Source organism: Nicrophorus vespilloides, unplaced genomic scaffold (genome assembly GCF_001412225.1).
Source record: "Nicrophorus vespilloides isolate i.1.1-1 unplaced genomic scaffold, Nicve_v1.0, whole genome shotgun sequence".
NCBI classification, from domain to species: domain Eukaryota; kingdom Metazoa; phylum Arthropoda; class Insecta; order Coleoptera; family Silphidae; genus Nicrophorus; species Nicrophorus vespilloides.
In genome coordinates, this window is record NW_017098811.1 from 21,912 (window position 1) to 36,825 (window position 14,914).

At 29.9% G+C, this 14,914-nt stretch overlaps 2 protein-coding genes across 2 annotated transcripts; one reads left to right on the forward strand and one right to left on the reverse strand.

Annotated features, from left to right (window-relative positions):
- Positions 1-562: 562 nt before the first annotated feature.
- On the forward strand, positions 563-4,613 carry LOC108563270 (zinc finger protein 431-like). Its single transcript, XM_017921895.1, has 7 exons — positions 563-747; positions 858-1,276; positions 1,334-1,574; positions 1,632-1,829; positions 1,883-2,050; positions 2,107-2,299; positions 2,638-4,613. Exons 2-7 carry the CDS (start codon positions 877-879, stop codon positions 3,199-3,201), a joined length of 1,764 nt encoding a protein of 587 aa, XP_017777384.1. The 5' UTR covers positions 563-747; positions 858-876; the 3' UTR covers positions 3,202-4,613.
- Positions 4,614-5,191: 578 nt separating this feature from the next.
- LOC108563269 (putative carbonic anhydrase 3) lies at positions 5,192-13,819 on the reverse strand. Its single transcript, XM_017921894.1, has 7 exons — positions 13,572-13,819; positions 8,553-8,600; positions 7,743-7,892; positions 7,562-7,685; positions 7,400-7,505; positions 5,602-5,832; positions 5,192-5,547 (listed from the first exon to the last, which is right to left on the reverse strand). The coding sequence occupies exons 1-7, from the start codon at positions 13,624-13,626 to the stop codon at positions 5,380-5,382; spliced, it is 882 nt and encodes a 293-aa protein (XP_017777383.1). The 5' UTR covers positions 13,627-13,819; the 3' UTR covers positions 5,192-5,379.
- Between the last annotated feature and the right edge of the window lie 1,095 nt (positions 13,820-14,914).

A 14,914-nucleotide genomic window follows, 5' to 3' on the forward strand; every position in this document is an offset into this window, starting at 1 on the left:
TGAAACAATAAGTCAATACGTACTTAAGTGCAATAAGTACTTAAAACAGAGGTGCCCGCGGGCACCAGATTGTCTATTTTAAAATTCAAATATCTTCTTCTATATTTTAATTATTTAAACAAACACTATACCCCTTCTACGATGACCCTGTTCATCCCACATTTTCCTCCGAATTCACGCATTTCTAAAATATGCCCTCCGTGAAGAAAAGGTTACTTGTTATAGAAATTAATTTACTCTTGAAGTTGTTTATACATTTAGCACATACATCAATGGACTAATTGAATATTTACGTAAATCCATTTGAGTTTCGGTATAACTTTGTTATATAATTTATTTTATATAAATGTTACTATTTTATTTATATATATTTTCGATTTTTCCGATTGCAATATAATGTTTGTTTATTGTTAATGGATTTTTGTTTACTTTTATTGATTATTCGTGTAAATTTGATGGTAAAATTAATTTACTGAATGTTTTATAACGAAATAGAATGAAATTTGAATTTTGTGCGCTTCCGAGATTCAAAAATGGCGCTGGTCGCATACGGAAACGACCAAAGCCACCGTCAGAATTTGCTAAAATGGCCGCTCAATGTTTTTGTTGTTGCCATAGTAAATAAAAGTTTAGTTTTTTCGTGCAAATTAAGTTAAAGTGGTGATTATAATAAGCCGGTATCGAACCCCATTGCAACCGCTATCTGTTGGGACCATCTTTAAAGGATTCAGTAGTGAACTGCATGAGGTACATTCAGAAATATCCAAAATTAGTTTGTTTTGTTAAAACCAGTCATTTCTATGTTTACTTTTGTTCACCTTAACCTTAAAACAAATGTTTGTTTACTTATTCTTTAGATGAACAGTTCTTGCAAGTATGAGGCATACGGATGTGTTGTCTTCGCCACTGGCTGCTGATGACCAGTTTATACTAAAGACTGAGATTGAGGAGACTGAGGTGGTGTTACCCGAGGTTCCTCTTACACTTGAAGACTGTGACAAATTGATGAAATGGCAGTTTATTAGTAATGAGACCTTTGATGATATCAACTTTGAGTTCAACGATGACTTTGAGGACTTGGAGTCCCCAAAGAAGAATGAGACCAAGAAGAACAAAAGGAAGAATTTGACACCCCAGCGAGCTGTGCAATCTGAGATTAAAGAGGGTGAAGAGAAAATTAAGAGTGAATGTGATTTTAACACTGATGAAGATGCTGATGACAGTATCAATGAAATTAGTGAGGATAGTATTTTCAAAGGGATCAAAGAGGAAGCTGGTGAGTTATTAGGGAAATGCATTATTTCTGAATATTGACTGAATTTACAATTTACAGATGGTGAAGTAATTGATGAAAATATATTACATAATGTCAAGGAGGAGTTTAGATCACATCTAGGTATTAAGTGTAATATGTGTGAAAAGATGTTTTCTTATAAAACAGAGTTTGATACTCACTATAAGGAAAACTACAGGACTACTCCAGTTTATACCTGTTCATTCTGTAATAGGAGTCTTGAAAAGTATTCTACATTCAGATCACATTGCTACAGACACATCACTGAAGACAGATATAAGTATGTAATTATTATTACAGAGATTTTTTTAATTAAGTATTTTATATCATTGTTTAGATGCAAGGAATGTTCCAAGGGGTTTAGTTTGCAGAGTTTATTGCATGTTCATATGCTGGCAAAACATACACGAGCCAAGCCTTTTTCCTGTGAGGAATGTGGCAAATGTTTTGTAACTAAGCCTGGCTTAAAGATTCATTTAAAAAAACACAAGAATGAATTTAAAGAGGTTTATCCCTGTGTTGAATGTGGGAAGGTGTAAGTATTTTTTTCAAATTGTTTCAAAATAAATATTGACGTTATTCTTGTAGTTTACATACACGGGGCGGATTGACTTCTCACATGAACGTGCATAGATTGGGTAGAAGATTTATGTGCGATGTCTGCGGGAAAACGTTTACCCAGAAGGTTAATATGCAACAGCACGTTAAACAGCATACAGGCGATAAACCTTACGAATGTGATAAGTGCGGTAAAACGTAAGTTTGCTAAATTTATGAATTTGGAATTTGAAATTTACTGTCTGGTTTATTAGTTTTACAGAAAAATCGCATTTAAGTCGTCACTATAGTTTCCATAGTGAGCAACGGCCCTTTAAGTGTGAAGTGTGCCAAAAAATGTACAAGACTGAACGTTGTCTCAAGGTACATAGCATGGTTCATGCAAAAGAAAGACCGTACATTTGCACGTATTGCAGTAAAGGATTTTTGAGCAGCACCAAATTGAAGGTAAATTTTGCTTTTTTTTACATATTACAAGTTCCGTTTAATACAATTAAATTATATTGGAAATTTTGAAATATTAATTTCAAAAATATGCAGTCTATACATTTAGATACCTTATTATAGGAATAAAAATATCTATTGAGTCATCCAAAGTAACGTACAAAATTCGAACGAAAGTATATATGTACGACAAGTACAGTACATTTCCAACATAAGTAAAATACATTTTTGATATTTTCTTTAATCTTTAAAATTATTAAGTATTAATCTTATAAAAAAAATGCAATGAAAAGATATATTAATATGTTTTTGGAAATTCTAATATTTACATGTATTTGTAGCAACACTATAACATTCACACAGGAGAACGTCCATATGCTTGCAAATATTGCGAAAGAAAGTTTACGAATTATCCAAATTGGTTAAAGCATACACGTAGGAGACATAACGTAGATCATAAGACAGGGGAGCATTTGCCGCCGAAACCAGCCAAAGCAAAGCCAACTAAGACCATCAAGCAACCCGAGGTGTTGACTGTAACTAAGTTGGAACCGTCACCTACACCGGTTACCGTCGTAAACGTGGACGACAGTCCCAATATTCCGGACATTCCTATAATTGACGAGACCGACTTGGTGATGCATGACAACATTATGACCGATTTTACTCTAAGCAAAACGGAAGAGTTGCTCTTGCAGCAAGGCCTCTTCAACTTTCCAATCACCGCCGACGAAAAGTTCCTTTTACAGCAAGATGTTCTGGCGACGAGCTCCAGCAGCAACTTACTAGTTCCGTTCATACAGACACAGTTACCAACGCACCACAACATCATCATGCAGACTGCGGGACAGTCCTCATCCCAATTGCAATTAAACGATTACGTGCCCATACAATACATACAATAAGTATACATTTATCACTGTGATCGTATTTAAAGATAATATAATCTTGCCTCTAACTTAAAATGTAATACATCCACTTGACACAGCGTTCAAATCCAAGGAAGATCTCGAACTTACAGAAAATAAGTTAATTACTTAATTATGTTTGTTATCTGACTAGTTTTGTAATGCATGGAAGATAATTGTATGTTGGCTCATATATTTTACCAGTTCTTACATACAATCCTCTTGTATCTGGAATGGCACACAATAGTGTTGTGAACCACGCCAGATACAAGACTTACGAAAAAATAATTAAGTGGATGTATTCCATTATTATTTATTTGTGTTTAAAGCGTATCGCTTTAGATTCAAGTTTTTAAGAAACGTTCCTTGTGCCATAAAGGAATTTTTCTGTTTAAATGTATCAGTATTTATTTAAACTTCGCGCGTTTTTCTTAGCTTAAGTAATTGAGACATTCCACTATGCATTAGTTACCTTCTAAAATTTAGAATCTAAATGTTTGTATTTTCGATGTACAATGATTAAATGGTGTGGAGTCTCAGGTCCTGCTCTGACACATCATGTTTCTACGCCGACCGGGATTTTACATATATTTGTCAGCGACAAAGTATATAGGCATTATCGTCAGTTTATTTTTATACATTGTCTAGGAATTTTAAATCATTCTGAAGACATTTTAAATAAATTGATCGTTTTTTATATATATTTTGCCGCTAACATATCCAATGTTTTGGATTTTGTTTTATATGATATTTAAAATAAAAAAGAAATGCGCAATTATTGTACATCAATATATCTTGTAACTGTATTATTAAAACGATAGTTTCATGAACGATCATAAACGTACAAACAACGGACCAGTTAAGCATTTTCCTTTTCAGCTTTATTTAAAAAAAAGTTTGTTCATCATATATAACTATGGAATATAGTTGATATAAAAATGGTTTCACGTAATCCATACATTATAAATGTGTTGCTCAATTGTTGTACATCAATTGATTGAGAGAATTTACAAATGCAATACTTTAAGTGATTCCTAAATGTTTGCAAGATTGTTTTTGAAAGTGCTCGGATTTAATAATCGTTTCCCTGAATATATTTCTAGTAGCTCACGTAATCTTAGGAACATTAGATTAGATATTTGTAGGGAGAAAGAGTATTTTTGTAAGTTTTTTTTATATACATGTACTGTAAGAGATTGTCTTTGAGTGATATTATTTTTTGTTCTTTTTATATATTTCTTTTCGTTTTGAAATTATGTTCTGAATTGTGTCAGTTACCAAATTCCCCAGTTTACTTTATTTTTTATTATTATATTTTTTGTGTGTGCGTGTGAAAAATATATTGAGAAAATGTGAGAAAAAAATATATATCCTATTTTATACATCTATAAAACCTGTTATTTTATTTTCCAAAATATTTATTAAGTGACATAATATTATTGAATTGAATTTCTTAATTAATAATTAGATTAATTATAAAAATTACTTTAAGTAAAATACGGGTTTTTTTACCTGAGCCAGGCATGCTTTAGCAAGTACCTGCTGCGTATGGGTTAGGATGAAACACGAGACCACACTGGACCACGACTACATCCGTGGTCCCTATATAAGGTTTTTTTCCTCTACAAAAAAATGTCAAATTGAAATTAAAACATAGTTTCAAAAATTTTAAAAAATATGTGACATGTTCAAAAATATCTGTGGTTCTAATAATTTTAAAAGTTATTTATTGCAATAATGCGATAGTAAGTTTGGAATAGGAAAATTTAACAGTAATTTTAACAGGATAATTTTTCAATATTTGGTATTATATGACTTTCTTTTTGAACAAGTTGTTGAATCCAGAGGAAAGTATAACATAAAATCAGTTTTTATATTAATTATATTGACTATATACATATTAACTATGGTTACATTCTTTGTTTAGACTATTTGCTCATTGGTTTCCCCTAAATAATATTGCTTAAATGCAATGTATTTAAAAAAATAAATAGTTTTTGGTCTGTAGTTATTACTAATAATAGTTTTAGTTATTCAAACAAACATTACGTATAATGTGTGAAATAAGAACTTTAACAAACTTGGTAATTGTTACTTTACGAAGTTCAGGAGAGTGCTTTATATATAATAAATACATATTAATCAACAAGTATTGGATGTAAGAAAAACTAAATTCTAGAACGAATAAATGCTGGATAATATGATTCCGGCTAGTGTAAGTATTATGGGCGCAGATTGTGTCTGTGCTGAATTAATAGGACTCCGTTTCAAATAGAGTTGTCTATCGTTCAACTTCTGTACCGGTCGGAAGGTGTCCAAGTCGATCAACTCAAAATATTTGGCCTGAAAATACATTACTGTAAAGCAGCGCTCAACTACAATGTTTTTTTTACCCACCTGTTGTTTAGACAGTGTTAAGACATTTGTGAAGACGGTCCAAACCACCACCTCGTTACAACCAGGAGTCGTCAGAGATCCGGAATACCTAAAGAATCCCGCCAGGTCACAGGGCAGATAATCCCTGGGTCGGATTGTTCCATTGATTTGCACCTCGACATTCGGAGAATCTGCAATTTGCTCCATAATTTCCGTCAGAAATTCAATTGGCTCTACATCGTCAGGAGACAGCTGAAAAGTTAATGAAAAACGCATTAAAGTTGACAACAAATTATCATGTTTAGACAAAATATTGATAGCATTTTAAATAATTCATTGTTTTACGAGACGCTAAGAGTTTTTGTTTCCATTTAATAACAGTTGAAAGTAGGCGCACCATAGAACTAGGAATTTATTGGGGGGCCTTAAATAACTTGCACTTTATTTTCTTTTCTTTTTATATAAATTTGGAAGAAGATGCAATGCAGCTCTGACTGTCCAAGGTTCGCAACACTGACACGAAACTATAAATATACGCGATTTGCGTACGCGCGAATGCGTAACTATATCTCGCACAAAGTTTAAAGTTCTCGTTGTATTTTTTATGCATTGTGTTGCCTGAATTGTTGCTATTTACTTTTAACCTGGCAAATGGACGGGATTCCTACATTTTTTTCTGCAGCAGATTTTCTCTGAAAACGCAAACATACTCATCTATCTTTTTTAACTACATGATTTATTGCTTTTCTTTCCAAGCTTATTTGTTTACCCATTCTAAAAGTGAATTTCTATATTAAAAAAATATCGTATATTTACATTTGGCTAAGCATTCCAAATAGTTATAGCATAGCAGTATATATAAACATATACATACATAATTTCCCCTGTATACTATAATTAGTATAATAACTAATAGAAATACTACTAAACAATTGTGAAATAAAACTAATCTGGAAATTAAACTAAAATTAGTATAAAGGACTTTGAAATAGAAGTCTTATAAAAAAAAGGATGGCAGATGCCAAGTTAAGCATGATTATAAAATTGAGTGATTTAAAATTTTCTACTGCTTAATAACCGAAACATTTCAAACAGTCGGATTAAGAAGATTAAGAATTGATTAACATCTGTATTATACATTATTATTATGTAATTAAGCGAATTGTCGCAATCAACAACAATTGTCCACAATGAAAAAGTTTACTGAATGTTCAATAAGTATTGTATTATTAAAACAAATTGCATGATTATAAACTGTAAACTTATGGGGAGTGTATTATTTAAAGAAAGTTTTCAATTCAGTAAATATTTATTTATTTTGTACTTTTTTCAGTTTTTAATTTTTGATTATTGAATTTTTTGATATAGTGAAACTTCAGTTTCCGAACAGAATTTTGTTTTTTTCAACGGACAATGTAGTACATGAGATAGTTATAGTTTACTTATTTATAATTATATTACAGGATTTCAATACGATTTATAATAGCTTTTAACTCTTCATAATACATAATACAATGTTAAAGATCACTGGAGTCTATTATCAGTTTAAGAAAATAACCATTATATTTAAGTACATATATTTCATTAAATATTTTCTAGTTTCCCTTATCAACATTTTCATCTTAGAAGAATATTGATTCTAGTTCTCGGTTTAATTTTTCAGATAGGCGGAGAATATGATGCAACTTTATGTATTGCAGTTATGTTAAACATTGACCAACGTCCATCGGTAAGTGCTTTTAAAATTTTACTTATTTTGATAGTTATTTAAAAAAAGCTATGCAGCGGCTGCTTCAAAATAATAAGAAAATATACCTACTTTAAACATAGTTCCAAGTACAGCAAGTCCATTTTCCTCTTGGACTGCTGCCTCTAATGATTTGAAGCGTGTAGCATAGTGGACAAAATGTGCTTCCAGGGGTAATCTATTAAGAATCACCATTAATGTCCTCTATCCATACTAGATAAGTAACATATTTACCTTTCGCCATTGAATGTATGTTCAGAGCCCCAATGAAAGTGAATATGATGTAAAGTATATGAATCATTGAGACCACCGCCTTTCATGATTGGCTTGGCATTGTCATCCACCAAATTGACAACAACTGTAAATTCAAATATTTTTTAGAAAAAAAAGGTGGTTGAAATAAAATATTTTAAACCTGAATGTCCGTTGTTCATTAGTACCGTTTCATAATCGCTGGAATAACCAAACAATTTGAAAGGTTCCTCTGAAAGATCTATGGCCACGCTTTCGTCTAAATCAATGGGTGACTGCTTCTCCCCATATTGGCATAACTTAGGCCACGCATCTGAAAATTTGTAACAAATATTATACAATTTATGAAGGCAACTATTTGCTATATTGTCCTTTTTATATTACGTTATTTGTTGTATGAACAAATATTTCATTTGAATATTTTTTAAATTTTTTGATTGACTTCATCTATAATAAAAGCGTCCTATATAACTGAGTCAAAAGCAAAAGAGTGTTACTGGTGCGGTTGGTTGAACGCCAGAGTTCCATTAGTGCATCCAATAGACGCTCGGAATGAAAGTCATCTCATATTTATAAACACGATTCTCTTTGGAAACGAAAATGTACATGAACGATCGATTATTATTATTGTAAATAACCGATATTCATGTTTGTGCGCACATTATTTGCTATTACTTAATTATAAACGTCCTGTTTCGATAGTGAATTTTAATAAACAAACGGTTTTTACGCAATCATTTTTTTAAATTTACCGCGACTTATTGAGTAACATTGTATTTTTATGAAAATTGTTTATCAAAGGAAGTTGATGTTTTATAATGTTCTAAATGCGTGCATGATCTGATAGAGCAATTTAAGATGCACAGGTTTATATTTAGTCTCGTATTTATATTAAGTTTAAAAAACAATTATTTTAGTTTGGTTTGGAGAGGTTTCTACAATAACCAATACTATGATTAGACTTTAGACTCACCTAAATCGTGGTGGGACCATTTGGCGGAATGCACTTCTCTCGAAAATCCTGAAAATACAAAAGAAATCATGATTTTGTTTTAATTTAATATACAATATATTGTACACAAATGTGAACATATTCTTCAAAAGATTTCAATAGTCACTACTATTTCTTCTACTATTTGCAAGTCTACATAATGACTACAAAGCATTTATATGTGTATAATTTATTTATAATTAATAGTTTTCATAAGATTGAGGCTTTACAAAAGATTGAGTTTTCTTAGTCTTCTATGTATGTTTATGTAATTGGGTCAGAGTCATATTTATTTTATTTTTCTAAGTAATTAATAAAAAAAACAGCAATCTTAAATAAATGTAAATAATAAGAATAAACATGGTCAATAGCCCTTTGTAACAGTTAATTAAAGCGCATAAAGATATAAACCCGCCAATAACCCGCACGTTTTGAAACCTGACTAATCAAAGAGTTTAAAACTGTATTGAAAAACCATTTTTTTTTTATTTTGCTCAATACAAAATTAATATGCTTTGAAGTATTGATTGTACTGATCAATAACGCACTATGCGAGGCATTGCTGTGCTACTGTTGTAATAACAATACTTATATATTTAAATATATTGTGAATGTTTTACATTTGAAAATAATCTCCGTTTTGCAAGTGCATTTTTTTCTCGAGATAATTGGCACAGCGTATGAGTTACATATCCAAAAACTATTCGAAGCACACATTACTTAACATTGTCAAATATTAATGAATGACATTTGTAGTTTGGTAATCTATTATATTTTTAGTTTTACGTGGTATAAATATACAGTTTATTTAAATGCATTTTTTAAATTTAAATAAAATAAAAGACTTACATTTATTCCATTTCTTGTGTAAATGTTAGTAAGCATTTTAAAACAATTTTAGTATCTATTGATTTTTATGCGATTTTATTTTTGTGCGGTTTTTTTATGCGGTGTATGAAATCCAACCAATTCCAACGACGTTGGCACCATTGTAATGTTTTCTATCAGTGTGCATATGTACAGCCTGCTCAATTGATTCTGTTAGTCGATTTTGAATCAATTCATCACAAGAAGCGCGTTTTGGATTATCACGACGTAAAATAAGAAATTAAATATTTTTAAAATGTTTCCATATGTAATTTTATTATTTATTTTGTTTGGAGGCACTTTCTCATGTATTTCGTAAATTTTTAACTTATTTTCATTCACTATTCACCGCATAAAAAAGTTTCTCTAATGTATTGTACAAAGTTATTTGTGATATGTAAGAATTTATGAATATTTCGAATATTTTTTTTGTGCGATTTTTTTTATGCGGTCCTTATCTACCGCACAAAAACATGTTTTCTGTATATTAATTTGTGAGTTTCTTTAAAACAATATTTTTTCCATAATAACTTTTAATTTGGTGCTGATAGATATTATTGAATGATTGAATTTGAATACTTTCTTGCATTTGTTATTTAATATACAAAGATATAAAATCCAAGTTAATATTTTTTTGCCAAATTATCTTCAAATTCTAAATCTTTCAAAACACTATATTTGAATAGAATAAACTTTGTATTCATAAAATTTTCATCTATTAAAGGTGATTTATATTTTTATACAGAAAATTGGGTAGCCCTATTTAAAAATGAATATTGTATCTTTAAATTTGTTTATGAAATTGATTCTTTTTATTTCTCCATTGTCTTGATTATGTCAATTTATCTTTAATTCTTCAACATGGTTTATAAAACTTGATTTTATTAAACTCATCTTCTAGAAATGTTCAACTTTGTTTGCTTCAAATAGTTATAGTAACACCTTACACATATAACACCTTAGAACTAATGCGACATAGTTTGCTTATCTTATAAAATGTGTCGAATTTCAACTTCTTGATGGCTAAGTGTAAACCATATGTATGTCATTTTTTTGTTGAAGAAACAACTTGTTCTCTTTTTACATTAGTGTGTGATGATACTATGCATAATTAATGTATGTAAAATTAAATTATGTGATTACAGACTTATTCGAATGGTAAAATAAAAGAAAACGTATGATAAAAGGAGATCGTTTCAGATCTTTGTGCTTGTACATGAAATGCATGGAATTGCCGTTGATAGTAATTATGTATCCTCATAATTTGCAAAGAGAAATGAACATTTTCTCAATGTCTCTAATTAATCTTCGTTATGTAAGTTCGTTTGTTGTGCGCGGTTTTTCATGAAAAGCGCCGAGCATGTAAACAATGTTCGTCGATCAGCTGAAATTATACAATAATAATGCAAAGCGGACGGAACTGTTCTCCAACTGTGGGACATAGAGAGCATTAGAGTACGCATGGGTCAATTGGAAAATTGGGCACTTCTTTAAAACGTCCATTTAATATTTATACAACAATATCGTCTTCGATGTGCATTCGTAGTCTCAATGGATTCGTCCTTTTAGCTTCACGAAAATAAACAAAATTTCAATGGCGCCTTCTGCACTCGTTTATCGTTGACTTTGGAACGTGCCACCAAACATCTTCGTCCGTCCGTCTTTTATCAACATGCAAATATGTTTATATAATATAAATTTATAAATGACCTAATAAACCGGAGATAATCTCTTGCTGTTTTTATTTTAAATTGATTAATAATAATCAGCGCGCATTGTTTTGATGTAAATGAGTTGCATTGTTGATCCGTTGGCTGGGATCATTTATTATTAGCATTCTAATGATAAAGGATGAGCTAGCTACTAAAACGCAAATACTTTTTGATGCTCCATATTATTATAAATTCTTCGTTTTATTACTTCGCCGTTTGCCAAAAAAATATTGTTAACTATCGCACTAAACAAGAAACAAACATAATAATGTATTTTATTTTTATTAATAAATAAAAAATTATAAATAAATATTGTTTTATCAAACTATGTTTAGATTGAATGCATAGTTAAAATGACATTCAAAGAAACATAGGTCGATATCGATTCTAAACATTTATTTCGACATAGATATCTGATATCGTTGTATGTGTGTGTGCAACTGTTGCATAATTCACTAGTGCGATTTAAGTATATTAAATACGGTTTTGCCTGTTTATACTGCATTTATTTACTGTCTCATTATTCATGTTACATAAGAAAACAGTAATCAGACGGAATTTTTCATCATTTTCATATCCATCGAAATGATGATAAGATTAGCCTTTGGATTATTCAAACAAATCTGAGCAATTATTTGCATTTATCGGCGTCTCACTTGAGTAATCCAATTATTGATTGAATCCGAAAAGATAACTAATCGTTATAAATAAATATGTATTTTCAAGTTCATTACTTGATTTTAACGATCGTTTTGAATTAAATTGTTCCGGACTTGGGTTAATTAAAATAAATTGCATTATTACTAATTTAAATATTAATATATATGAATTTTCTTGTTATTGATGGTTTTCTTTTTATCTGTGACTTGGGTTTGATATATTTTTTTTTGCACAATGAAACCAATTTATATATGTACTCGAATGTCTTTAATTTATATCTTTCGTTTCCAATAATTGCGTCGATTCATACTATCTTTTATTTGTAATAATCAAGAAAGAAATTGAAATAGCTGGCTGTTCCACTTTTGAAAAGATATTATATTTGTTATTATATATAAATATACAATAATATAACTTTTTTAAAAAATAATAATATTTATTACAACAACAAACCACCAAAATATAAACTCAATATAATAACAAAAATTAAATTAAACTGCAGCAAAGGTTTTTCTGCATTTTTTTTAAATTATTTAGCAATTATAACATTATATCATTATTAAATAAAAATTAATCATTATAAATGAAATATGAAATATAACTAGAAAATTACTAAATTTATGAAAATGAATTGAATTAATTTTATACTGTAGAAAATATTTTTAATGTTGCAAGAATTGAATTTACACTTGTTACTTAACTTCTCCATATATTTACGACAGACGAATATAAATATACTTAACTTCCTTAAATACGTCTGTATGTGCAATATTTAATAACTTTTGGCAATAGCACTTTGTAAAAGTTATTTATTTATTTATTTATGAATAATATTACGTAAATTCATTTTTATAAATTACATTATTGTAAATATTAAAAACTAATGTAAAAAACACCTTTAATGTTCTGTTGCCTATTTTATTGTCAATAATAATAATTACAAGAAGTGTGAAATAAAAAGAATACATGAATAATTCGTAATACATTTTAATTTAATTAATTAATTTTTAAAATTTTATTATAAAAAACATCATTTTTAGAATTTCTGGCATAATTGATAAATTAATGTAAAGCTTGTTCAAATAATTATATATCAACGTATTTCTGCTTCAGTTATGTTTTTACTGAAATACAGTGGAACCTCGCTTAACATAACGAGCATTTCGTTTAACGAACAAAATAAATTGTAAGAAAAATAACTCCAAAATGGAACGCATTATCGTATATTTCATTAGTACATATGGGAAAAATTGTTTAATTAAACGAGTAAAAATCCGGAAATTTTGGAATAGATTATGCTCGTTATGCAAGGTTCACCTGTACAATTAAAAACGAACGTTATATGAAATTAAAATTACTTTATACAAATGCACAGAGCAGGAAAATATGAATATAACTTTAGATTTTTAAAGCAAACTTTTCTAAAATATATGATAGCACTTAAAATATATTTATATCTCTGGTTTTAAACTTTTAAATAATTATAGAACAAAATATTTCAATGAAATTATTAGAAAAAATCTAATTATAAAAGACTAAAAGAGTTAATAATCGGGCAGACTAATATTATATAATTGTGTTATTAATAACATACTGTATAAAATGATTCTGATTTATTATATCTGTGGTCAATGCGGTAATGTCTAAGATTACTTAAAAAATATTAATAACACAACACCTTATGTTCTTTCATTCACATACAATTTTACCATATGAAATAAAGAGAATAAAAGAATAAAAATAAAATTACAATTGCAAATACCTGTTAGCAGGATCGCTGATACCAATGCTAGAGTCACTATGGATGTTGATGACATTTTTGGATCTTATCTCCCTTTGGTGTGGTGCAGACACAATGTTGGTTTGATGATCATACAGTAAATGTGCAATGAAACACTGTTTTGTGTATTGGCAAAGCGCCCCTCGGTTCGGGACTGCCGCTAAATATCAAAACGGTGACGACGTCTTGCGCCTATCAGCGTCCATACCGAATGCAACTTGCATTTCAATTGGTCTACTTTTATATTTGCAAACCGATTTTTTCTCAAGAACAAACAGTCCCAGACTTACGTAAATAAAGATTATATCTCTACCTATGATTTGGGAAAATTGAGGCAAAAAAAGAAGAATTTTCCAATTGATAAGATTCTATTTTTGTTTCTTCTCAAACTTAAGCAGACGATTTCAAAAATGCAGCTGCACAATGATAATGTTTATTTTAAGCAGATGATTTAATAAGGATATATTAGTTAATTTTTGTTTTCATTTCAGATTATATTCAAATCAGTGGGAAATATTGTGATAGCTATGTGTAAGCGTTTCATGTGAAGAAGATTTAGCGCTTCCTCTTTGGTAGTGGTCTCTTAAACGATGTCGACCCTACTGTTTCATTGGTCCACAAATGATAAATTTTAATTTTGGCAGGGACTCACGTCGCTCTTCCATCCGGGACCATCCAACAAGGAAACAACTCTCACTCTCAAAACAGGCGGTATTGATTAGAGAGCATTATTGTGTAAATTACATAATGGACCGACGTGATTTTGATAGAGTATTTGCAAATGTAGGTCCAGATAAACACATAATACTCTTTAAATAGTATCGAGCAAAGTGATTTCCCACGAGAATGCATTTCGATATGATTATTTATATTGAGGGTGGTCCTCTTAAGCTAAGTGCATTTTAAAGAGGCCGGGATTTGATTGTTTTGATTAAATTCGTAATCGCTTGCTATTAAATTCACGTTTGTTTATAATTGCATTGAAACTAATAGCTTAATTTAAACGGTACGGAAGCGCCTCAATTAGGCATCCGCTATTTGTGTAACGATGTTAGTGCAGTGTAATTAATTATAAGTATTTAGGGATTTGTACTACAATGGATGCGACCTCTGTCTGGTGCATCTATAAGCCTATGCACAGTATCCTATTTGTGTAATACAGATTATGTCGGACGTTGACTGAAAGATGGCGCACGCATTCCGACTGCTTTAATCGAACCGGTAATAAATTTCACGTGAATAAATTATTTTACCGTGGAACAAATTAATTGGTACTAATTAATTATCCGGGATTTGTTTTATTTTTTTTTAGTTTGGTAATTAAC

Excerpts from the sequence above, each read along its gene's own strand:
- LOC108563270 (XM_017921895.1), top strand. The coding sequence starts at position 877 with ATGAGGCATACGGATGTGTTGTCTTCGCCACTGGCTGCTGATGACCAG. Across the intron at positions 1,575-1,631 it reads ATCACTGAAGACAGATATAA|ATGCAAGGAATGTTCCAAGG; the intron begins GTATGTAATTAT and ends ATCATTGTTTAG. Across the intron at positions 2,051-2,106 it reads TGTGATAAGTGCGGTAAAAC|TTTTACAGAAAAATCGCATT; the intron begins GTAAGTTTGCTA and ends CTGGTTTATTAG.
- LOC108563269 (XM_017921894.1), bottom strand. The coding sequence starts at position 13,626 with ATGTCATCAACATCCATAGTGACTCTAGCATTGGTATCAGCGATCCTG. Across the intron at positions 8,601-13,571 it reads ATCAGCGATCCTGCTAACAG|GATTTTCGAGAGAAGTGCAT; the intron begins GTATTTGCAATT and ends TTGTATTTTCAG. Across the intron at positions 5,548-5,601 it reads TAACACTGTCTAAACAACAG|GCCAAATATTTTGAGTTGAT; the intron begins GTGGGTAAAAAA and ends ATGTATTTTCAG.